At 32.4% G+C, this 26,591-nt stretch overlaps 1 protein-coding gene across 1 annotated transcript; it reads left to right on the forward strand.

Moving 5' to 3' along the window:
- The first annotated feature begins 433 nt into the window (after nt 1-433).
- Nucleotides 434-26,307, forward strand: LOC114325735 (uncharacterized). The gene is made up of 3 exons (XM_028273865.2): nt 434-579; nt 13,116-13,221; nt 26,090-26,307. Exons 1-3 carry the CDS (start codon nt 482-484, stop codon nt 26,237-26,239), a joined length of 354 nt encoding a protein of 117 aa, XP_028129666.2. The 5' UTR covers nt 434-481; the 3' UTR covers nt 26,240-26,307.
- The last annotated feature ends 284 nt before the right edge of the window (nt 26,308-26,591 follow it).

Consider the following 26,591-nt stretch of genomic DNA (forward strand, 5'->3'; position numbering starts at 1 on the left):
CCCGAGAAGTGGTAAATTTCACCCCCCAAGTAAAAGCAACCAACCGCACAAATTCAACTTTGAAGTGGAGGGTAAGTAGAACCTAAATCCAAATTTTCATGCAATTCGGAGTTGCCCCTGGAAATTACACTCCAAAACGGTCATTTATTGGGATATTAAAGTTGTGTATTAAACATTTTTTTTATTTATATGAGTTTAAAGTCGATTACCAAATTCTTTTATTAAGTAGAAATTGAAAGAACAAAATTGTTTATAATTTTGTATTGGTTCTTATAAATAATGAAAAAGTTTCATCATAAGAAGTTCTTTTTTATAAAAGTGTAATTACTATAAAATGATTGATGATGGTGATCTACTAATCTATTAAACACTAATCTGTTTTATCACTAAGTATATTTTGATTCTAGATAAAAATCTGAAAAAGAATTATAAAAGGTTTGTATTTGTCTATAGTTCGACATATTTTTTTTTAATTAGTACAATGACTAATACAATTGTTATTTTAGTTTCCGTGTGCTGTATTATAGCACACATCGAATGTAATAAAACCTTTATAGAGTGTCTAGATTCTAATGATAAGTAAGTAGTGTAATTTTAGTTAGATTATTTATTTGTGGATATGTGGTCTTTGGTCTTCCTCTCCTACTTCTTTCTTCTTCTTCTTCTTCTTCTTAGCCTTCTATCGTCCACGTTTGGACATAGGCCTCTCCCAACTCCTTCCATCGGTCTCTATCCTGAGCAACATATTTCCAATTCGTTCCGGCTACTCTTTTAATATCATCAACCCATCTCATCTGTGGTCTTCCTCTAGGTCGTTTACTTTGGTAAGGTCTCCAATGTTGTATCGTTGCATTCCAACGTTGGTCTTTTTGTCTAACAGTGTGGCCTGCGAAGCTCCATTTAAGTTTGGCAACTTTTGTTGTTATGTCCTCGACTTTTGTTTTTGATCTTACCCAGTCGTTCCTCTTTTTATCTGACAGTCGTATACCTAACATTGCTCTTTCCATAGCTCTTTGTGTTGTGGCTAGTTTATTTATATTTGCCTTGGTTAGGGTCCAGGTTTGACACCCATATGTCATGATAGGAAGGATGCACTGGTTGAACACTTTGGTTCTCAAATATTGAGGTATTTTGCGGTTCTTAAGTATCCAACCAAGTTTTCCAAATCCTGCCCATGCTAGTCTTGCTCTTCTATTAATTTCCGCACTTTGGTTTTCTTTGTCTAGTTTCAGGAACCCGCAAATCAGCCATTTTTTATGATTAACGTACTTAATAACTTTGAACATGATCAAACCATCCTAACCTATGCTCTCTCATTTTGGCATTAATTGGTGCCATCCCTAGTGTTCCCCTAATATACCTACTCATTTTTAATTACATATTTTCCTATACACATTGTGAAAAGTTATAGCTATTACTTTTCACAATAATTTTTCCATCAAAGATATCAATTTATTTGTAGTAACTCCATCTTTAAATGAACATTATACATACTCTGTTTTTGTACAAGTGAAATACTGGTAAGGAAATACGCGAAACACGCGAAATACGTGAAATACGTGAAATACGCGAAGTTTGTCGAAAGTGGTGATCGAGAAATAGCCGACGAGCTTTTACACAACATCGATACAGCTAGACGCCAAAAATGGATAAAGACTGTCGAAAACCTTGACTTCAAAAATCAAGCCGACAGGCATGGTCCCTGAAGCAGAAAATTGGAGAAGCTAACCAGCTGGAATCTAGAGAGTCTAAAATGTCTCCTAACAAGGTTGCCTCCCATATAGTATCTCTATCCAGAGCTCCACGAGATCGAACACATACTACCAACGTGAAAAGATACTTAAGGGCATTAAAACAAATGAACAGAACGAACTCCGAATAGTCAGCAAGAATACTTATTTCTGAAATCACACATGCGCTGAAAGAAATGAAATCAGGTAAAGCACCTGTGTTTGATGGTATCCATCCTGAGTCCTTGATACATAGTGGTGCATACACGAAATAATGGCTTGCAATGTTCTTTAATGATATAGTTCAGTCAGGTAACATTCCTTTCTCACTTAAGCAAACAAAGATGATTGCAATTCCGAAACCGGGCAAATCAAACGATAAACCAGAAAACTACCGCTCCATAACTCTACTCAGCATGGTATATAAACTATTAGAAAAGCTTCTCCTCAACAGAATTAGTCACAGGATACTAGAAAATGTCTCCATTGAAGAAGCTGGCTTCCGTCCTCATCGAAGCGGTACGGACCAAGTGCTGTCATTAACAACTTTTATAGAAGCTAGTTTTCAAAAGAAACAAAAGATAGCAACAGTATTTATAAATCTAACAGCAGTATATGATACTGTTTGGAGAGAGGGATTAATATATAATATATAAACTGGCCCGTATTATCCCCTGCGGATAGAAAATTAACCTCATTGACAACATGCTCACAAACAGAGCCTTCCAGGTTATAATGGGAGAGGATACGAGTAGACAGATGAAACTTAACAATGGCCTTCCACAGGGTTCTGTCCTTGCCCCTTCACTTTTCAGCCTCTATATTGCTGACATGCGTGAAACCAAATCTCGAAAGTTTGGATTTGCTGACGACTGGACCCTTGCAACAAGCCACCAATCTTTAGAAACTACAGAAATCAGTCTCACGAATGACTTATCCATCCACAGCGAATACCTTAAGAAATGGAGACTACAACCAAGTACTACAAAAACTAAAGTATCAGCTTTTCATCTCAACAACAAGCTGACAAACAGAGAATTGCGAGTGTATTTTAATAACAAGCTGTTGAAACACAATAAATACCCGAAATACCTTGGGGTTACTCTAGACAGAACGCTCACATTCAGAGAATACCTGACGAAAACAGCAGCAAAATTGAAAACACGCAACAATATAATACAGAAACTCTGCGGCACTACATGGTGGTCCACAGCATCAACTTTAAGATCCTCTGTTCTTGGCTTGATATATCCGATGGCAGAATACTGTGCACCAGTGTGGCTAAATAGCAGACATACCCACCTGGTCGACACCCAACTAAACCGTGCTATGCGTATGATAACAGGCACAATTAAGCCCACCCTTACAATGTGGCTACCTACCCTTAGTAATAGAGCACCACCCAACCTTACGCCGCAAACATGCGTTGGTTAAAAAATATAACAAAATCACGGACAGTCGCCAGCTTCTAGTCCACAACGACATCCCCGATATTATTGGAAACCGTCTTCGATCCAGGTTACCCCCTCTACAATCTGCTCAAGCGCTGCAGCAATCCAACTTTAACATAAATACCCAATGGAGAGAAGATTGGGAAAGTAAGACAGATCCGCATTACCATAGTCTACCGGACGTCATAGGAAAACCTAGCGAATTTGAACGTCCCCGTAAGATTTGGGCAGCCCTTAATCGAATTAGAACAAACTTTAAACGATGCGCCGACTTTCTCTACAGATGGGGTAAACTTCCCTCGCCTTCTTGTGACTGCGGCGCTGCAAGACAGACGATCAGTCACATTGTTCAGGACTGCCCAAGCAGAGCCTGTGGGGCCTGTGTATGCCCTATAGACTTTGTAATGGCAACCGAAGGGTCAATCGAATATATAAAAAAACTGGACATCTGTTTTTGATGCACTGTATATTGCATAAATCTAAATATGTAGTAATGAAACACAGACTTACTCACAATCATTTAATAATACTTTGACGACCGGTTTCGATCTCTACACTATTCAGATTATCTTCAGGTCGGCGTTACAAGTAGTTAAATGCTACAATTAAAGAAAACCAGAGTTAGAACATTGTCTGGTTGTACAAATGCTAATAGAAAGCCAAAATTTTAAAAAATTTTGAAAAAAGGGGGTATGCAACTGTTGACATTTCAGAACAACAAATCGATACATACAAATGCACACCTATGAGAAACAGATACTCATAATCATGTATAAGCACATGGATGCATGCAGTTTATGACTATTTGTTGAAAAAGGTAAAAACTTTTAAAAATTTAGAAACTTATTAAAAATATTAATCAAAAATTAACTTTATGGTGTCGAGTCTTGGACTGTAAATTTAACAAAATCGACCTAAATCGCCTTGACGCTTTTGAAATGTGGTGCTATAATAGAAGAATTTTAAAAGTTTCTTGGGTAGAGAAAATAAGAAACTCCACAATACTAGACTACTCCACATCTCGGCCAGACTACTGAGATTATAAAAAGCATCAAGAAAAGAAAGCTGGAGTATTTAGGATTTGTAGTGAGAGGTCCGAAATATAGGTTGCTCCAAAATATTATGCAAGGGAAAATAGCAGGCAAACGCAGTCCAGGACGAAGAAGAAGTTCATGGTTGAAGAACTTGCAAGATTGGTATGGTATTGAAATAAGCATGTTACATAGGGTGGCAGTGAATAAAATTAAAATAGCTATGATAGTAGCAATCGTTCTGAAAGGGCATGGTACATGAAGAAGAATAGGGATGGCCTGTATGTCATGCGTATTTTTTACGACCTTGTGAATGTGCACTGTTCCATTTTTAGTTATATGTTGGTTTAGATAATTATATTCTAGACACTTAATTTCTCCTCGATAATCTAATATTAGTTTCCCTTTAATTTTTAGTTTTTCAGTTGTTTTTTCGTATAGTATATTTTAGTAGGGGAGCAAAGTATGCTAAATTTGCAGTCACTCGAGCGTTATGGAGACCTATTGGGTTGTGATTATTAGGTCCTAAAACCAAAAAAAAAGGTGAAGTAGAATTTTTCATTTTAGTGGGGACTTTCCATTTTTTAATTTAATTTTCCATTTCCAACAATCGTTGTTTCCGATTATACCGTCATCTGTTCATAATTTGAAATAATATCTCGAACAAAAGTTACTTATTTTTACGTAAAGAATCCAAATCTTCAATAAAAATTTGGGGGTCCCATTTAAGATTTTAAAGTAACCACCCACCCCACCACCGTGGGAGGTCGTGTTTGGTACCATTCGATAGATTTTTCAAAATCATTTTGAAAAAAGTGTATTTTGCAGTTTTTCGATCTGATGTTCATTTTGCGAAACATCGCGGGGTTTGTATTTAAAATTTTAAATTTACACCCACCCATTTCCGTGGGGGATCATGTTTAGTACCAATCGATAGATTGTTGAAAAATATTGAAGACGTATTTTTTAGTTTTTTGATCTGACGTAAAATTTCACGAAAGATTCTCTTTCCTTTTGTGAAATTTTTGACTTACCCATTTCCTTATGCCCCGCTAAAATCGTCATGTTTTTTGAAATATACACTCTTTTGCATGTACTTAACTTACCTTATCTTAATCTAACAATTTCTGGTATTTTTAATGATAGACTTTTTTTTCGGGCCTCCCTTAACGAACTTCCCTGTGTTAAGAGCCAATATATCGTAGAGGTACATCTGCAGGGTACCAAGTTTCTCCCCATATGATAATCTGACGCGCTCGAGTAACTACAAATATCCCTGCTTGGGCTCCCCTACCATTTGTGTAATATGTCTTCATACTGTTTATTGGTACGCTATCAAGCATATCAGGTTTTATATGAATCTAAAAATTGCATTTATATAACAATTTTTTAATTATTTCAATCCTCGACAATCCTCGATAGTTATTGTTGTCTGTTTCCATTTTTTTTTAATAAATTGCAGATATCTAAAATGTTTTTCATTCTTTTGGTACTTCCTCGACTTAGTTTAGGCACAGATTTGTCTAATAAGGTATTTAATTTCAAGCAACTAGTTGAAAAAATATGTGTAAGTTTAGATAATATATTTTTATTGGCGTTAGGATGTAGTACAAATTTTTGCTATTCTATCTTAAGCTATTTCTTTGTGGCATTTATGTAATTTGTTATTCTAAATGGGAAATAAGCCACAATTTAACTTAAAAAATGATTTTATTGACGTTTCGATTTCCAACTCGGACGTCGTTAGCAAAATCACAAATATTACTAAATTAAACAAAAATATTGTTGCTTAGTAAAAAACTGGCTGTGACTTATTCATATCGGAAATTCAGACTATTATTATACATTGCATATTATGAGTTGCGTTCCTGGGACGACTTTATTGAAAAACAGTTCATTTTTTGATTACATGAAATCAACTTAAGAATATTCGTCACAAAAAGTCATAGCATGTAATTTGTCTTTAAAAAGAAAACCACATGCAATGGTGACAGTAAAATTCTCGTGTTAGTGATTCCATAGTAAATCACGAAGAAAAATCAGGAAAAAACCTTAAGATACTATCCCGACATGGTCATACCAAATAGCTACAATGTCGGGATAGTATCATGAGGTTTTTTCCTGGTTTTTCCTCGTGATTTACTGTGGAATCACTAACATGAGAATTTTACTGTCACCGTTGCATGTGGTGGTCTTTTTAAAACAAATGGCATGCTATGACGTTTTTGTGACGAATATTCTTGAGTTAAAGTTGATTTCCTAAACTTTCTTTCATTAAAGTCGTCCCAGGAACGCAACTCATAAAAAATATTGGTAACATCATTTTAAAGTCTTCTGCTTTAAAATGTATAATATATGTCTGAATTGCCAATATGAATCAGTCAAATTAAATTAAATTACCAGAAGAATTTTTTTTACTAAGCAACAACATTTTTGTTTAATTTAGTAATATTTTGTATTTTCCTAACGACGTCCGAGTTGGAAGTCGAAACATTAATATTATAAGATAACATGTCATTCTGACATGAAGTAAAAACCACTTCTGTGTAATAGGTATATTTACCAAGGTTACCAACGTTGACTACCAAGTTGACTACTTGGTAGTCAACGTTGACCTAAGATGGTTGATTATGTTTCGTGATAGGGTTTCACCATGTTCCCGGAGGTTTTATCTTTCAACATCGGCGTTTAGCCTTTTCAATTTTACTTCAAAATAATGTAGATTGAATTATAATTACAACCATTGTTTGGTTCTGGGGCACCATATTTAGCAAGTATTTGAATTCACTGATGATGGACTGATAGGTCTGAAAACGTTCTGAATTGGACATGTTTTATTCAATCCATTGGAATTTTTTAAATTTTTAGTAAGTATAACTTTTACATAGAAGTGGTTTTTACTTCATTTTAGAGTTTTTTAACTATATGGTATACAGCCAACCTAGGGAACTACTCCCTTTTTAGATTAATAATATAGTTTTTTAAGTTAAATTGTGGCTTATTTTTCATTTAAAATAAAACTTTTTTGCTAATAGGCATAATTCTTCTTCATCTACATACCGCCGCCTCAAAGCAACAGTAGGATATGTCAAATATTGTAGTTTCGAGAAAAACGCAATTGAAATTTTTACGAATTTTTCATTACCTAATAACTTTTTTTATATTTGATTGGATTTACATGGAATTTTGTTTGAATATATAACTTTACAGGCCTTACATAAATATTTATATTAATTCATAAAAAAGTGAAAAATAATTGGAAAAAAAGTTACTTGTCCTACTGTTGCTCTAACAGTTAATCTGTTTTTTAACGATATCCGTAATTATGTGTTATAAAGTGAGGACGTTTGAGATGGAATAAATTCATTATCTCTAGAATGGGAGCATTTGGAGAGAAATGCTGAGACAGGTCGATTTTTATTTTTAAATTATGACTTTTTACCATATAAATCATACTAATGGCGTCATCCACCTGGTCGTGATGACGTAATCGATGATTTTTTTAAATGAGAGTAGGGGTGGTACGATAACTCATTTGAAAGGTTATTTAATTCTCTATTCATTAGTATAAACGTTAACAGAATTATTTATACAGGGTGCCCAAAAAAATTTTTTGTTTATTAAATTAATTGAGACAAAAAGAAGAGTGTACGTAATTCATTTACTTTAAAATAGATTTTTGAGTGCTATCAGAAAACAAAAAGAAATGTTTATTTAATAAACAAACATTGTTTTTCGCTTAAATTCAATGTTAAATCTGCCACCCACCTGTCGCTTAGCAGTTTGAACATTGAATTTAAGCGAAAAGTAATGTTTATTTTTGAGATAAACATTATCACCTGTTTTTCTGAAAGCAGTAAAATGTATTTTTAATTAAATAAATTACTTACATTCTTCTTTTTGTATCAAATAATTTAATAAAAAAAACATTTTTTGAACACACTGTATAAATAATTATGTTAATATTTACATTACTGAATAGAGAATTAAATAACCTTTCAAATGAGCTATAACACAAATCCTACTCTCATTAAAAAAATCATCGATTACGTCATCACAACCAGATGGATGACGTCACTAGTATAATGTGTATGGCAAAAAGTCATAATTTAAAATTAAAAATCGAACTGTCTCAGGATTTCTCTCCAAATTCACCCCTTCTCAAAATAAGTAATTTATTCCAACTCAAACGTCCTCACTGTATAAACTTATATTTGTACTAAAGTTTTGTTTAAAATTTTACACATTTTATTATAAAAAACAAAACAATTTTGTTCAAACATTTTGTTCAAACATTTTATTAGATAAATTATAAACTCAATATACATACATGTTTTCCGATAATTTTAAAACTCGACAACGGAAATGACAAACAAAAGAGAATGGAAAATTAATCAGAATTAGTTGAGGTCACATCGGATGCAGACTAAATATTGACCTATACTAGATATTTTAGATTTTTTATAACTTAAATTGGCTTAGGCTGGATTATTTATTTTTATTCTCACAATACAACTTTTAATATGAATGTAATAGTAGAACTGTGGTAAGATTTCTGATGATAATAAATATTGTGGGTGCAAGCCGTTTAATATAAACAAAGACAAATATTCGAAATTCGGCAATAACTACATTAACAGTAGAATGTGCGTAAGATAACTTAGTGTTGCATTAATATTTTGTGACCAAAATTAGTTAACGACAAAATACAACAGTAGGATATGTATGTTGTCTTAGTGTTACATTATAGCATATGAGTTAAAAAAAATTAAGCTACACAAGGATATGTAATATTGTGAAAAATATTCCACTTTTTATTTATCTTAGTGTTACACTCAACAGAAGGGTTTATTTCCAATCATTTGAAATGGTTATCCCAAAAGTCATTTTTTTTACATATCCTACTGTTGCTTTGAGGCGACGATACATTCCGGATCCACGAACGTTTTTCTTGATTTGAAGTATATGGATTAATGCCAATTTTTCTACAAATTCGTTTGAATGTATCTCTGAATTATTCCAAGTTAGGTTTTATAAAATTTACTAAACGGTCCGTCGTCTGATTTTATCGTCTCTTGATAATTATTTAGGAGATAATTTGAGTCATCACTTTTATCACTTTCTTTCAAATAGGAATCGAGGATTCTATACTCTAAATTCACAATCAAGATGCCGTAGAAATAAACAAACCCGGACACGTTAAATGTTACAAGAAGCACTCCCGAATCATAATTTACAATGTATAAACTTTGGAAATCATGATTTGGGATTTACAATGTATATACATTGTAAGTTATGATTTGGGAGTGCTCCTAGTAACATTTAACCTGTCTTGGTTTGTTTATTTCTACTGCATCTTGATTGTGAATTTAAAGTAGGTATCTGACTTTTAAGATAAAATACACTGGAAAACATATGTTTTGTCCCATTTATTTTCACTATTTACCTACTGTGTATTTTAATGTTCCTGATAATTTACTAATGCCTGGTTGCACCAACAGACCTTAAGCTCCAGCTTAGCTAAGATGTGCTTATAGATAGGACCACCGGAAATATCACTTACGTTGCACCATAATTTTGGATTCTTGCCTTTTTATCAAGTATATCTGTTATTATATTATGATATTTTTTTTTATTAGAAAAAGAAGTCGCATCCACCAAAAGGTTATTAGCGACGGAACAAAATATAAATAACAAAAGTAAACAACTACAGATTGTACAAAATGTTTATGGATCTTAGATAATTAACTATATTGTCATAGGAATAGTTTTGACCTAGAGCCTCTGGTAGAGCGTTTGGAATATTGTTGCGCTGTCTTTCTTGGTCATATTTACTACAACTTGTTAAAAAGTGTTCGACTGTTAATCGAACGTTACACTGATCACATATAGGTAGATTCTGCTTTGTTGAAAGGTAAGAGTGTGTTAACCTGGTATGTACTAGACGTAAACGCGCAACCACAATTTGTTCTCGTCTATTCCGCGACGGTGGAATCCACTGAGACACATTATTTTTGATTTTATTCAGCTTAGAATTATTTTGAGACCACTCATTTCGCCACAAACACAACACTTTATTTTTAAAATAAGCTTTTAAGTCACTGGAAACACACTTGCCTATCGGTCCTGTCAGCTTCTTTATTTCCTGTTAATCCGACGTGTGAGGGAACCCATAAAAATTGGACGCTTCTTCCATGTTCATGAGCTGGTACAGCTGGTATTTTAGCAACTTTTCAAAAGGATGTTTCGGAAAAATGTGTTTTAATGTGTTTAGAGAGCTAAGAGGATCTGTTATGATCAGGGCTTTTGTGAGTGTAAGCTCGTTAAGAAGTTTCATAGCACGGTATATGGCGTAGAGTGCAGCTGAATATGTGCTACATTCTGGGGTTAAACGGAGAAGAAGATTGTTTTCTGAAGAAACGATTGCTATTGCTACACCACCGCTTGCACGCCTTGCATCTGTACGGTCTTTGCGGAAGCAAGTGAAATATTTTGAATTGTACAACTGATTGGTTTTTGAGTTTGTCTCCTGTAGACAAATAATATCTGGAGAATATTCAGATAAAAGAAGCTGTAGCATAGGGAGACGATGGAAAAATTCATCAATGTTCCATTGAGGTATCGAGTTGAATATTGTTAACAGATTCGGAGTTAGATGATACTGAACAATTGTCTACAGAAGAGTCACTGTCTAAGTCAGAAATCTCTTTCCCTAAATGGTTGATTAGTTTCTTTTGAAGCTTTGTAAACTTGGTTTTTGTAGATCTATCATTTGCATATTGATAGCTGCTTTGTAAAAGACGGAGTAAACCAGCCATATCAGTTGTAAATTCTTTAACGACGCTAATAGTGGCGGGGGAGCCTTGGACATTATCAATCAGTAAGGACAATTGGTGGTAATTTAAAACGAATGGTGGGGTATGATTATCAATAAAATTTTCAAGAGTTTCCCGTGTAGATGGGACTTTAGATGAGCGCGGTTTTTTTGGTTTAGAGGATTTGGGTTTTGCAAACAGATTTTGTGATGAAATTGCTGAGTCTGAAGGAGGCGTATCAACCTCACCAATACTGCGTTTCATGGAAGAACTTGCGTTTTCGCAAGTGCTATTAGAGTTTTCACTTAGATGTTGTGGCTTTATTACATTTGGAAGTACTGGAGCAGACTCATTGGTAGTGACAGAAGTCGAGCTTGAAGTTTTGTTTGTAAGATTGGTTGAAATGGTTGTTTCAGAAAATTGTGGTGATGTATCAGTTTTATTAGAGTTTTCTGCAGTTATATCTAATGGAAGAGGTGCTGATAGATTGGAGCATATTGCTTCCGAAGTTTGTGGAAACGGTATTGCCGCTGAATGTGGTTGATTGAAAGTGTTGCTATGAGTATGAGTATTAGTAATTTCTTGGTCATGGAGATTTGTAGGTGTAGGTGATATGCTCGGATTTGATAATGCATCACTTGATGACTGCTGAGTGTTTGGTACCTTGTGTAATATACTTGTTGAAGCTGTTTGATTTGGTACTTCATTGTTTGAATCAATAAGAGTTGATTCCGTTACTGAACTGTTATTGCATTGGGATGATATGTGTCCTGTATTTTTGCAAATAAAGCAGGTGACTGTACCTTGTGACAAAAATATGCGGTAAGGTGTTTGGTCGAAGTTTATTAGAATAGAATCTGGAATTGAAGATGTTATAGGGTTTACATAAACTTGCCTCCGAAAGCTCAATATGTGACTATATTCCGGAAGATTCGAGCTAATTTTCAGAAATGTTATTGAGGAAATAAGCTTTAAACCGATATTCTGTAATTCTTCAACTAATACTTGATGAGGAATTGACGGGCAGACACCAGACAAGACTAGTCTTTCTGCTGGAGAGACAAGTCTCCGTGCTGTTACAACTTCGCCGAGTACTTCTATAGAGCCATGTTGTGTCATGAAATTATCAACTACGGTTTTGTTTGCCAAATACATGCAGATTCTATTATGAGATAATCTAGATGAAAAAATGATATTTTTTGGGTTGATTATTGTACCCAATGGAATTAAATAATCCGGCAGTTTAGCATTATCGATACAACTAAATACAATTGCTTGGGTCTTACTCGGAAAAGAATGTGAAGCGGCTGATGCATAACTGTTTGTGATATTCGAACGTTGATTTACTGGACTGGTTAGATCGGAAGGTGTGTTTACATTATGTGAAGTCATCTAAAACTGCGGTGGCGAAAGCTTCAGTCCGACTCTGGTAAGTGACAAACCAACCGCATGCTAGCTAACCTCACAAAATGATTGTACGGTGGTGTATATTTATTATTTAACGTTTTCTTTTCACAATAATAAAGTAATAATTACGTATAGATGACTTACGTAGTAGTATCTAGTAGATAAACACTTTAATTTTAAAAACGATTTAATATTACCACTTGTTTTTAGTAAAAACTAGGAGTACAATAATATCAGTACAACTTAACCATACCTTGCCAGGGCCGGTCTCCCCCTATTATGATATTCCTATTGTATTTTATTGTAATTATATTACATTAATTCTTATGATATTCTCGGCTTGAACCTAAGATCTGTTGGTGCAACCAGGCATTAGTAAAATTCAATGAACAAGCATACAGATACATAATATATGGTATATGACATATTACTTTATTACTGAGAAAGAAGAACACGGTCCTTGCAAAACGTATCCATTAGATATTTTTACTAATACTATTTTTTCTATGATAAAACCGTTGTTGATATAAATCCTCATTAGATATCGTATTTCAAATATTAACTAAGTTTGTGCAAAGAGAAGACATGTATTCAAAATCCAAATTAAAGTTTTATTATTATTATTATAATGGGAGAAACGAGATTATTCTCTGTTTTGATAACATGGTCTTAAATTTTTAGAGGAGAACTGGCCTTTGTCAAATCAAGAACATCAAGTCCTGTAGATCAAGTTATCCGTGAACACATTCCTGCGAGTATGTATAAATCAGAAATTTCTTGTATAATGGTATGTATAGTGAAAAAATCATTATCTATTATATCCTATTAAATATCTTCTTAAAATGAACTTATAGACGCGTTAATAAAACAATACTTTTTATTTTATTTTTATTGTCTTGGGCAACAGATATTGTAGAAGAAAGTTATTATTTTAAAAACCTTTATAGTCGCAGCACTTTCTATTTTTTCTGTCACCTTTTTAAAGATGTTTGATACGAAGGCTGTTTTCTATTCGATGGACAGTTTTTCGCCTTTTAAAAACCAATTAATTAAGTACAAAAGCGAGTATTTGTAGTAGCCTCTAGTAGTACTATAATAATAATACATAGTAATATATCCATCCAGTGCAAAAAAGTCAATATTGGGAATATTCCAGGTTTCTGTAAAAATAATGCAGTCAAAAGTTGTGTCAATCTGTTCCATAAATATTAAAAACTCATCCATGTTTTAGGGATACTTCTGATGTTGTTATCTATCACTTTAAGATTATGTGAAGATTCGTTAATTTGAAATATTTCATTAATTTCTCTTGGTAAATTTAAGGTATATGTATCAATTTGATTTATTGAGAAGTCGCTTATAAAAGGGTCCATAACAATATATTACCTACTATTTTTTTTATATTAAATCTAAAATATTTTTTTTCTTTTTTTTTTCTTCTTTTTACCTAATTAAATTAATGCTCCATAATAATTAATAATCCATAAAGCGGGGCATTCACGTTCCGATTTGTGGTCCCATTTAGTGGGCCTATTAGTTGGATATTTGGCTCCATTCACGCTCCGACTTTCTATCTTACTAGCGCTCTAACTTCAGTTTTTGTTTGTTTTTATGGTGGTGTACATCGCTCAGCTAAAAAATATATAGAGTAGCTGTAAAATATCTCCACAACTATTGGAAAAGGTGATACCAGAAACCTTCAGGGATATTTATCAAGTTCTTTAAAATTGTTAAAGTAACAAAACAGTAATTTGTATTACTACGTCCTATTGACTACGTTATTATTGCCTACGTTTGGAAATGGAAATGTCAAACATGAAGTACATTTAATGAAAATTCTGGTTTATCCGCATTAAATAAAATACTTAGTTCATATAAAATGTCAACAAATTATATTAACAGATTTCATATAAACAAATGTTTGCATTTCTTCTTTTCCTTAATATGAGGCGCTCAGAGCAACAGTGGCCTAACCCAGAAATTGAGCATTTTTAGATTAATATATTAATAAAAGCAGCAACATTAAATCTTCGGATTAACAAAGGTCTACATAATCTACCTCTATATTTGGCTAAATGGTGCTCCATAGTTTGTAGCGCCATCCCATAAGCATAATGTAAATACGAATGCAGAGCTTGCATTTATCTCAAAACTTCGTTTTTGGGTTGGGCCACTGTTGCTCTGAGAGCCACATCATTCTCTCTGATTCACTGATCCCATATTTTCAATATCCGTTTTTACCTGATATGGTTACTATGATTAGTTTTCTTAATCATCCCTTTGTTTTCCTTCCACAAGTAATCTATTTTTTTGTTTTCTCCCTTGAATAACACTTTTTGATTAATCTTTTTTAAGCCATTCTGATTATGGGGCAAATCCACCTAGCTGTTTGTACTCATATCGTTTGTGTACTTTTTAAGTCCATTATTTTTTTGAAGTTATACTTTTTTAGCCGCGATTGAGAGTAAAATTTCATAACTCTGCGCGCATGCGCACACAGATAGTATGGTATAAACGTTATACGGGATCTGATTGGGTGGTAAAATCATCTGTCAATAAATGTTCAATATGAAGATTTTGGATAAACAAATTAATGTTGTGTATATTCGTTTTTATTGTTGTGATGTCAGAGAAAAATGCAAGTTTATAATATTGTAGTGACTTTTTAAATAGTTTTTAAAAGCGACAGGTACGTAATAATTGTAAATGTTTCAGTATCCTAATAAAAAATTTCATAGGTAAGACTTACCTATTTGGAAAATTTAAAAAGGACCTACTAAAATAGTATGTAATGCTTTGATTTATATAATTTGTTTACCATCAAAGTTTCTATCTATATTCACCTAATATATTGTTTTCTTACTCTATGTTTTGTTGTATTCTAATATTTTTTTTAATTCTAAATAATTTCAATTCAAAATCAAAATAGTTTGGTTAAATTCAGAACCGTCAAAAGTTTAATCCGTTTAGTTAGTTGATCTTCGCACATGATGAAACATGGTCTCCGTGGGTAAAAGTTTAAGTTGAATGAATTTCAATACTAACTGCGCTGATAAGCGGGTTCGAACCCCAATGGAAACTTTTATTTTTTTTATTTTTTTTATACATTTTAGGATTGTAAGTTTATTATATAATTTTTTTTTCAGAAAATACGTATTAAGTTAAAAAATTTTCCTACATTGTTCAGAAATCATTTGAGGCATTTTTCAATGTGTTTGTTTGTGTGTGTTTTATTCTTTTATTATTTTAATTTTTGGCACTGTTTTAATAAAAATTTTGGAGAAGTAGTAAGTATTAAAATTAGTTTAATATTTAAATAAAATATAAATAAACTGTTTAAAGTATATTAATTTCGTTAAAATCATATAATAGAAGTATAACTTCTTACGTGCGTACAAAGCACACACAAATTCTTTTTTATTCATTCTTCTTCTCATTTCCTCGTGCCATTTTTATGCATACAAAAGCTTCGAATAGCTTTCCTTACCTTATATACAGGGTGTACAGAAACTCTACCGACAAACAAAGACACGAGACTCCTCAAATAATTTTAAGACAGTTACCAGATGTCGTTAGACACCTACTCCATAAACATCAGTTGCAATGCGGGGATAAGCTCTCGGAGTTTCGTCACTTGAGGCAGAGAGCAGAAAACTTACGCGTCTCTGATGATGACTCCAAATTTTAATAGAGTCGAAAATCGTCGATTTAGAGTGCTGGTTTGTGCTTTCAGTTCTAAGTGAAAAATAAGACAGTTCTGCCTTCGCATTGCAACTGAATAAAAATGGTATACATTTTTATTTAATTTTAAGACAATTTAACCCAATTCACTTATAGTCCAGGGCGCATCTGTTTTGAGATGGACGTTGAGAGGTGACTCAAATTTTTTTGCAGAAATTGCTTGAAAATAACTCAAATAATAATATTTGAGTTATCCTCCCACTCAAAATGGTCTGGAACATTGTTTAAATAATCAAAATGTCAAAATATGAAGGAAAAATTCGATTTTTTATTGGTTTTTTGATTATAACTTTAAAACTATTCATTTCTGAGAAAAGTTGAGTAATTAAATTTCCTACAATATAGAATTGGCTAAAAATTTCAAAAATAGTCACCCTTGTTGCAAATAAGCAATAATTGCGAAAAAAAACATACAAAAACAAGTATTTGCATTTTACGTTTTTTAACCATTTATGCTACACTTAAGACCTTCATATTTTACCCAGAAAAACTTTATGATATATTTAAACAACATTGTAAATTTCATTAAGATCGGTTTAATAGATTTTGCAAAATAAATTTTGCAATCCAGCTTTCGCAAAAAAAAATTCATTTTTTTTAAATGTTGCTGGATTGAAAATAAAGCAAATATCAAGTTTAATTTTTTTGTACTTATAGAAGTGTACTGTACCTTTCATTTGCGATTTGCAAAATTAAAATCGATTAATTACCACGGCGTCAGGAAATTTTTTAAATAAACATTAATTTTTGGTGCTAGACGCAGGACAGCGGTGTTCGATGCACACAAGTTGATTTCCACCAAAATTTCTTCCAATCTTTATCTAATATATTATTTTCTTACTCTATATTTTGTTGTATTTTAATATTTTAATTCCACAAAAATCAAACTAATTTTATTATTGTTTGTAAAATATTGTTTAAACAATTGCATATGTTTAAAAATAATAAACTTTTATTCAAGTTAAAATATATGAACATAGAAAGTTTTTGCTAAAAAAAAGTGTTATTTCAAAGGATAGATTATGCGTTTTTATATTGCAATAAACAAATTTATTTATTTATATCAAAATGTAATAAAAATTAAAATGTATCAATCAATATCAAAGGTCATTGGAATGCCCAATCAGAGCAAACTATCCGCTGTCCTGCGCGTAGCACCAATAAATAATGTTTATTTAAAAAAATTCCTGACGTCGTGGTAGTTAATCGATTTTAATTTTGAAAATTGCACATGAAAGGTACAGTATACTTCTATATGCCAAAAAAATTTCAACTTGCTATCTGCTTTATTTTCAGCCCTGTAACATTTTGAAAGAATGAATTTTTTTTGCGAAAGCTGGATTGCAAAATTTATTTTGCAAAATCTATTAAACCGATCTTAATGAAATTTACAGTGTTGTTTTTCTGTATCATAAAGTTTTTCTGGATGAAATATGAAGGTCCTAAGTGTAGCATAAGTGGTTGAAAAACGTAAAATTCGAATACTTGTTTTTGTATGGTTTTTTAGCAATTATTGCTATTTTGCAACAAGGGTGACTATTTTTAAAATTTTTAACTAATTTTGTATTGTAGGAAATTTAATTACGCAACTTTTATGTCAGTACAACTTTTATCGGAAATGAATACTTTTAAAGTTATAATCAAAAAACAAAGAAAAAAATCGAATTTTTCTTTAATTTTTTGACATTTTGATTATTTAAATATTGTTCCGGACCTTTTTGAGAGGGAGGATAACTCAAATATTAATATTTGAAATATTTTCAAGCAATTGCTGCAAAAAAATTTGAGTTACCTCTCAACGTCCAAATGTACTAATACTTTTACAGATGCGCCCTGGTCTATTAGTCCGACAATGCTTCCTAAGGGTGTTAGAGCTATTTGAAGATGGCGTTCTGTAATGAGTTTTTCTTAAATACCTCCAGAACGCTTATATTTCGAAGAACAAAAATTGGTATGCATATCTATTTTCCAAAGGTAAATCGATTCCCTTTTGGGTGGGGCAACGGTTATTTTATCGCATAACTTTTTTGTATAAATATAATTTTTAAGCATTTTTGACTTAAGGTACTACTGACTTACTACGTAAGGTATTCTAGTACTAAAAGGTACTCTAGCTTTAAGTCGATATCATACGCCGTTTTCTAGAAAAATCGATTTGGAAATTTTTCTTTTTGTGAATTTTAAAAAACAACATTTAAAAAAAAAAAAAACCCTATTTAGAGAAACGAAAACTGGTACGTTTAGTTATATTCCAGAAATCAATCGATTTCGTTAATTGCGAATTTATAGTACGGATCATAGGCGTACGTTTAAGCGTTTTTGACACTAGATTATTAAATTATAAGGTATTTTAGTACTAAAAGTTACTTACCTTGATTTAAGTTGGTAAAATACACCGTTTTTTTCTAAATTTTTATTTCAAATTCAAAAAACGAAACATTTTCAAGTTGATTTTTATAGAAAACGGTGTGTCCTACCGACTTAAAGCAAGAGTAACTTTTATGCCTACATTTGGAACTTTACCGCACCGAGCAGATGGGACGTGAATTATAAATTGTAAAATTCCCTCATCTTCCTTAGTCTCAGCATCCGTTATGGCTTGCAAATTGTAGAAGCCTCGGAGGTGTTACCAGAGAAGGTTCCCATTGTTTTCAGTTTGATAGGATGTAAAATAACGTTTTTGGGTGTTGTTTTATGTGCTATTAGATTGAAAACTTGGTTTTTTTACAGCAGTTGTCGCTAGGGCATCCCTGCCATTTCGTTCGTTGCAATCCGTGACTGCACGCCGGGGTTTGTCCTAGTTGGGCCAGAGAGAGCAGCATATGTGCCTCCTGATGAGAGACTAATAAGTTTCGAAATCGGTAGAGATGCTTGCTGAACTCTCTGATTGAACTGGAATAATGATGCGGCTGTAGTTTCGTGTTGCAACGAAATTGAAAATGGTTATTCATTTTTGAATTCGGAAAATGTTCACCAGAGTAGAAAACGTAAAGGACTCAACTTCCAAATTTCTATCTTGTCTGAAATAAAAGTGAACACACATTAATTTAGTGAGAAATACTCCTGATTTTCAGTAAATATTTTTATGTCTGACTTTTATTTCCTTACTAGGTTTTGAACACATACAGTGTTTTTATTTGGGAAACCTGAAAATATTGTATAGAATTTCCCACTTTTTAAAGACATTAAGTACCACAAATGATACTTTATTCAAGTTTCTTTAACAAATATATAACAAATTGCAACAATTTAATGGTCAGTGTCTGGGTCATGTAATTGCTGTCATCCAGGGTTATGGAAAAGATTGTCCACTAGTGTCTGAGACTGACCAATTACGCCAAAACGATCATCCGTTTTCAGGCATCAAAGAAATAAGTTTCTCTATTATTTCTGTATAGGAACATATTTATAAATATTATATTAAATTCTCTATATAAACAAATTATATTATGCAGTTTTTAATAAAAATTTTCGTTTATATTGTTATAACATTGTATATATATTATTTATATTAAGGTTTAGTTTTACAGCTTGTAGTTTTTTTATTAATTTGGGCTATTATAAAGTTATCTTACTCAAAATTCAGCCGACTTACAAGTGAAAAATCGACTAAATTCTGTAATTTTGCAATGTTTCTGCAGCATCTGTGTTTCTAATTATTGGTCAAGGTTTACCAAACATTATTTTGTAGATTTTTTTAAGAACAAAATTCATTCTGTAAAGACTATTTATATTTGTTAGTTTACGAATTATAATAACTTAAACAAATAAATTGTCGTCACTTCCGGCGCAAAAGAAAGTTATAAATTAGAATTCAGCAGGTCAAAATATTATTAGATTTTTATTCATATTTGAAAATTAATAGGTAACACCCAGTTTAATTTTAAAAATATATTGTAAATAATTAATAGAATAAACTTAAATATTTTATACACGAGAAATTTCTACTGCACTTACCACAGTAACCATCAATAACTACTAACAAACAACTAAAAATTGCCTTGGAAATATCAATGGTCTTGGCGAATGTAAAATGTAAATCATGCGATTCCCATGGTAAATCACTGTAAATCCCAAAAACCAAATTAAAACACTGTATAATATCCCGTATTTACAGTGTTTATACTCGGGGATATGGATATAATGTGTTTTAAATTGGTGAAGTGAAGATGGAATGTGATATAATGTGTTTCATAGCAATGTTAAATTGTGCTTCTACTAATTTTTTATATTTTTAATCCTTGGTAATTGATGGATAACAACACCCTAAATCCAAAAATGCAATAAAAGTGATTTAAAAAAATGGATATACAGTGTTTCTACTTGGGGCAGACGACGTATTTGTTAGTTTTTCGATCCGATGTTCATTCCGCTACTTTTGGGACACCTTGTATAATAACAATTATAGCTAGAATATTATTCCTTTCCCAACTGTATTTATATACCAAAATAACATAAAGTTGTATTACAAAATTACTAAGGAGTACGGTCCTGACTATGGTACAATATACCACGTTCACAAGCCGTTCTAAAATAAATTATTTTTGAATGGTAAATTACCTTTCAAATATTGTTATTTCACATGTGCATAAAAGTTCAAGTGCAACACAAGTGCCCACGAATATAGACAAACGTGAGTACTTGAAATTATATTATTATAAATAATAGTATCAGAAATATAACCTACAAAATACTGATAAAACAAGATTGTGTCCAGAACGAAGACCAGTTTTCGAACTGGCGACAGGGCCGGACTTACGGCACCTTAAATTAAAATGACTTCAACCGATATCACTTTAAATAACACAACTTCATTCAACATGACTCAAAAAAAAAAATGATCACCAATGTCATATTCCACTGCAGTAAATTCTTTTAAACACCCAACAAAAGACCAAGCTGTTGTCCTATCTAGTATGGAAGATACTAAAATACACGACTACATCATAGCAGTAGGATCGCTAGTAGGACCCCGTAACGTAATTTTCGCATCAAGAATTTCTAACAATCGAATTTGTATTTATCTTTCGTCAAAAAGCATGGTCGATTCACTTCTCCACTCCTACAAATTTGTAAATATAAAAGAAACAGAGATAGAAATAAGAAGATTGATTACTCCAGCCGATAGACTCGTAGTATCTAATGTAGACCCTACAATTTCTAGCAACATTATAGAAGCAGAACTACAAAAGATGGGTATCATTGCCGTGTCTAAGATGACTATTTTAAGAGTAGGTATGCCGGAAACAGAGTACAGCCATGTCCTCAGTTTTAGACGGCAAATATTTATCAATCATCTAGAAAATGTGTCTATCCCTGATTCTTTTCTTATAACACATGACAACACCCTATATCGTCTGTTCCTTTCCATAGATGAATATAACTGCTCAAATTGTAAAACTATAGGCCACAAAGAAACTGAATGTCCTCATAGAACTGATCTGACCCCATTAAACCCTTCACTAGAAACTATCCAACCTAGAACAAAAGCTCAGGAATCAAATGAGCAAACAAATTTAACAATAGAAACTGACTCACCAGTAACACCTATAAACAACACAAACCAAAACCCTCCTTCCAGTACATCATCAGTCTCAGATAATTCTACCAAAATCCTAACAGTAGAAACGTCTCCACCATCTATAAATATTCCCAGTAAAACCAATCAAGTTAAAAGACAAATATCTTCCTCTCCAGACATTATTGACAATAATACACAAACTAATACACAACCTTTTATGCCACCTCCTTTAAACAAACCAAAGAAAAAATACAAAAAATCAGATAAAACCTCACGCGAAGAACTTACTCTTTCTCTGGAATCAATAAAAGATAAAATAGAGAATAGATCACCTGCATTTATTCTAAATTATAATGAAATCTGCGATTTTCTAGATAATACATTATACTCTCAACACCCTGAATTAATCTCCAAAAATTATTCCAATGAACCTTCTGAACTAATCGATATTCTTAACTTCATCCACTGTTACATCCATAACTCAAAACTAAAAAATAACATCACCCGTTTAAAGAAGAAACTAAACCCCAATCAAGCATCTTCAATTGAAGAGTCCGACGAATCGCAATCTCAATCGGAAATCTAATGTCAGATTCTTTTATTCTGCAATGGAACCTTAATGGGTTTTACACCCATATTGAACAATTAAAACTGTTAATAAATGAACTATCTCCTAAAATACTTTGTCTTCAAGAGACCCATTTTAAAAATACCAATATAAACCTTCGAAACTATCAATGTTTTCTAAAAAACAGAAACGCTCACCATGCCAGTGGCGGAGTAGCTATCTTTACTAGAACTGATGTACAAGCTAAACCCATCTCAATAAATACTAGTCTTGAAGCTGTAGCTGTAGCAGTAACTTATCAAAAACACATTAATATTTGCAATATATATCTGCCTCATCCCAGCGACCTCGATTTACAAGAATTTAATAATCTTATAGATCAAATCCCAAATCCAAAAATAATTTTAGGTGATATGAATTGCCATCATCCGGCATGGGGAAGTCATAAAACTGACAAATTCGGCAACCTAATGAATCACTTCATTGAATCCTCAGATTTAATACTACTCAATACTGGTAAATCGACCCGATTTAATTCTTATAACGGCTTATTTTCCGCTATAGATTTAACATTATGTAGCCAATCATTATCAACTTATCTCGTATGGAATACTTTAGAATCACTACATGACAGTGATCATTTCCCCATTCATGTAACATTTAATAAATCTCAATCTCCTAAATTCCCAATATATCACTCTTGGAAATTAAAGAATGCAAACTGGAATTCCTATCAAATCGACATCCAAAAGAGAATTGAAAATTTCAAATTAAGCAGTGACATAAACTCTGACATTAGGTCCCTAAATAATATCATAACAGAAGCAGCCTTAACTAATATCGGTAAAACTAAACTTTGTAATAGACAGCCAGTACCTTGGTGGACCAGCGAAATCGCACTGGCTCTATCTATAACAAAACGCGCGTTTAATAAACTTAAAAAGCAGCACACGGAAGAAAATTTACTCAATTTTAAAAAACTTAGAGCAAAAACGAGATATCTCATAAAAAAAAGCAAAAGAAATACATGGGAAAATTATGTCTCATCTATAAATTCATCAACCCCTTCAGCTGTCATTTGGTCTAAAATTCGTAAACTCAAAGGCTCCAACTCTTTTAGACAAATAAACACCTTAACTCTTGGTCAAACACTAATCACGTGTAACAAAACTATTGCAGAAACATTAGCTGATGTTTACCAACAAAATTCTAGCAATAATAATATACCTCAGGAAATGTTAACGCACAAGAAATCTCTAGAATCCTCTATTATCACCATAAACGATATCGATAATCCGTTAAATATCGCCATAACTCTTCAAGAATTGGAATTTGCTATTTCTGATTTAAAAAACACCTCGGCCGGACCAGATGACATACCACCAATATTTATAAAAAACTTACCATTTACAGCTAAACTAGTTTTACTAGATTTATTTAATATTTGTTTTCTAAAACATAAATTTCCTGAGCTTTGGTCCCAGGCAATAATAATTCCCATCATCAAGCCTAATAAACCTAAAGATAATCCCTCTTCTTACCGCCCCATTTCTCTTACCTGTAGTATGTGTAAAATCTTGGAAAAAATTTTAAACTCACGTTTAGTATGGCACTTGGAAAACAATAATCTCCTTTCCCCCTATCAAAGCGGCTTTCGAAGAGGCAGGTCGACGTCAGATAACCATGTTACTTTACAAAACTCAATTAATGAAGCCTTTGCTAATAACCAAAAACTGATTGCAATATTTTTTGATATTACCCAAGCTTTTGAAAGAACTTGGAGACACTGTATTTTGAAAAATCTAAGCGAAAACGGAGTTCAAGGGAACATACTAGCATTTGTAAACAATTTTTTAAGTAATCGATCAATAGAAATTAGAATAAATGGCCTTAAAATCTCAACAAGAACATTAGAAAATGGAATCCCTCAAGGTTCCATAATAAGCCCAACATTATTCTTAGTGGCTATCAATAGTGTTATTCATGAAATTAGAGCACCTATTAAAGCCAGTATCTATGCAGACGACATCGTCGTTTATACTAAATCCAACAATATAGAATCTGCAAGTAAAATCTTACAAAATTTTATAACTCGTCTTGAAAATTGGACGCTAAAAACTGGGTTTAACTTCTCTACAGAAAAAACACAATATATAATTTTTAATAAAAATAGATCTCGGTTTTCTACTGACTTAACTTTAAATAAGTTATCAATAAAACAATCAGAAGAAGTTAATTTTCTAGGTCTAACTTTTACCAGAACCTTAAATTGGAACTCACATATAAACAAACTACAACATTCCTGTCAATCTAGGTTAAATATACTCAAAATTCTGTCTAATAAAGTTTGGGGCGCAGATACTAAAATATTAATAAACTTATATAAATCACTCATAAGAAGTAAACTAGATTACGGCTGCATATGTTATAACGCCGCAAGCAAAACTACTCTAAAAAAACTCAATAGCATTCAATCTACAGCTTTGAGACTGGCACTAGGTGCATTTAGAACTAGTCCCACTAATAGCCTACAAGTTCTAGCTAAGGAGCCTCCTCTGACCATAAGACGACAACAATTATCACTAAACTACATTGCCAAAATTTCAATCCAAAAACAACATCCTCTTTTCTCTCAAATTTTCCAACCTGGCATCCTCTCTTTTAAAAAATCAACAAACTGTATACCTCTAATAGAAAGAATAAAAGCCACAAATTTCAACATGGATCAACTTAATTTATTATTATATACAAATGCAGTCTCTCCTCCATGGACAACCCACCCTTTGACCATTGACCTAACACTAAGAAAGTACCCCAAATCAAATACAAACTTCTCAATAATTAAAAATGTTTTTGCAGAAATCATATCCTATTACCCCAATCACTTACACATATTTACAGACGCCTCTAAAACCCCTGATGGACATGCTGCTGCGTACTATTCTGATGAAAACTCCAACAGCACTCAGTTACCTACAACGTGTAGTATACTCACAGGCGAGACCACAGCTATATTGAATGCCTTAACTTTTCTCAAATCGAGTAACACGATGAAGTGCGTCATCATTACAGATTCACTTAATGCATTATTGAAATTGAAGCAAATTTATACAACAAATCCCATTACACAAGCAGTAAAAAATGAATTAGAAATATTACATTCGATGGGAAAAGACATAGCCTTCATTTGGGTGCCATCGCACACTGGAATCTCGGGAAATGAAAAAGCAGATCAACTAGCAACTACAAGCCGAATCAACTTAGAAGATACTACAAAAATTACAACGTATCCTTACAGTGATATGAAATATCTAATTAAAATTCACTGCAACAACACTTGGCAAAATTACTGGGAAAATTCTGAAAACAAATTAATCCCAATATGCCCACAGGTGAACAGCTGTATGAATAACCCCACCAGCAGACGAGAACAAGTGATCATCAACCGTTTAAGAATTGGTCATACAGCTGTAACACACAAATTTCTTATCAGTAAAGATCCACCGCCTATTTGCAACAACTGCTCCACTTCATTAACAGTGAAACACTTCCTACTTGACTGCCCTTGTTTCCAAAATGAAAGAAGAATACATGGAATTCCAGACAACCTGAAATCCATCCTGACGGACAAAAATTTAAATGTATTGAATTATTTAAAGGACATAAAATTTTATTATAGTATTTAATGTAATTCATATGAAAAATTTTGTGTTTGTAATCCCACTAATAACCCTGCGTGGTTGATGTGGTATAAGTGTTTTAAATAAAAAAAAAAAAAAAAATTACTAAAAACGTGGAATAAATATTTTTTTACGTTATTTTCAGATACTCCACGATAATCATACCACACCGGCCGTAATTAAAGGAGGACTTCGATTTAAGTATGTAGTAATTGAATTTGATTTTGATTTGTTACTAGAATCAAGCTATGTGATTTACATTTATACTTTAGAGGAAGAAGATTCATCTGTTTAAATTACAATCTAAAATAGTTTAATAAGAAATTGTTAGTTTGAAATTAATAAACTGTGAACTAAATTCAATTTTCATTATTTTCTCTTATCTACCTTTATACTGCCGTCCTAAGCGCAAAGGGGGTATCTGACATTTTTGGGTATATTGAGATTTTGATGTCTAGTAAATTCTAGGATCTTCCTCTATACGTTAATAAAGCTCTTTAACCGTAACTATTAATTGTTTATTTATAAATCACATATTTTTTTGAACGTATCTACAGTTTTAACCTATTTTGCTAAGCATAATTGGGTGTAACCGACATATACTAAGGTATAAAAGTAGTATCTTCACAGATACGGCTGTTTACCTT

This window comes from Diabrotica virgifera, chromosome 7 (assembly GCF_917563875.1).
Source record: "Diabrotica virgifera virgifera chromosome 7, PGI_DIABVI_V3a".
NCBI classification, from domain to species: Eukaryota; Metazoa; Arthropoda; class Insecta; order Coleoptera; family Chrysomelidae; genus Diabrotica; species Diabrotica virgifera.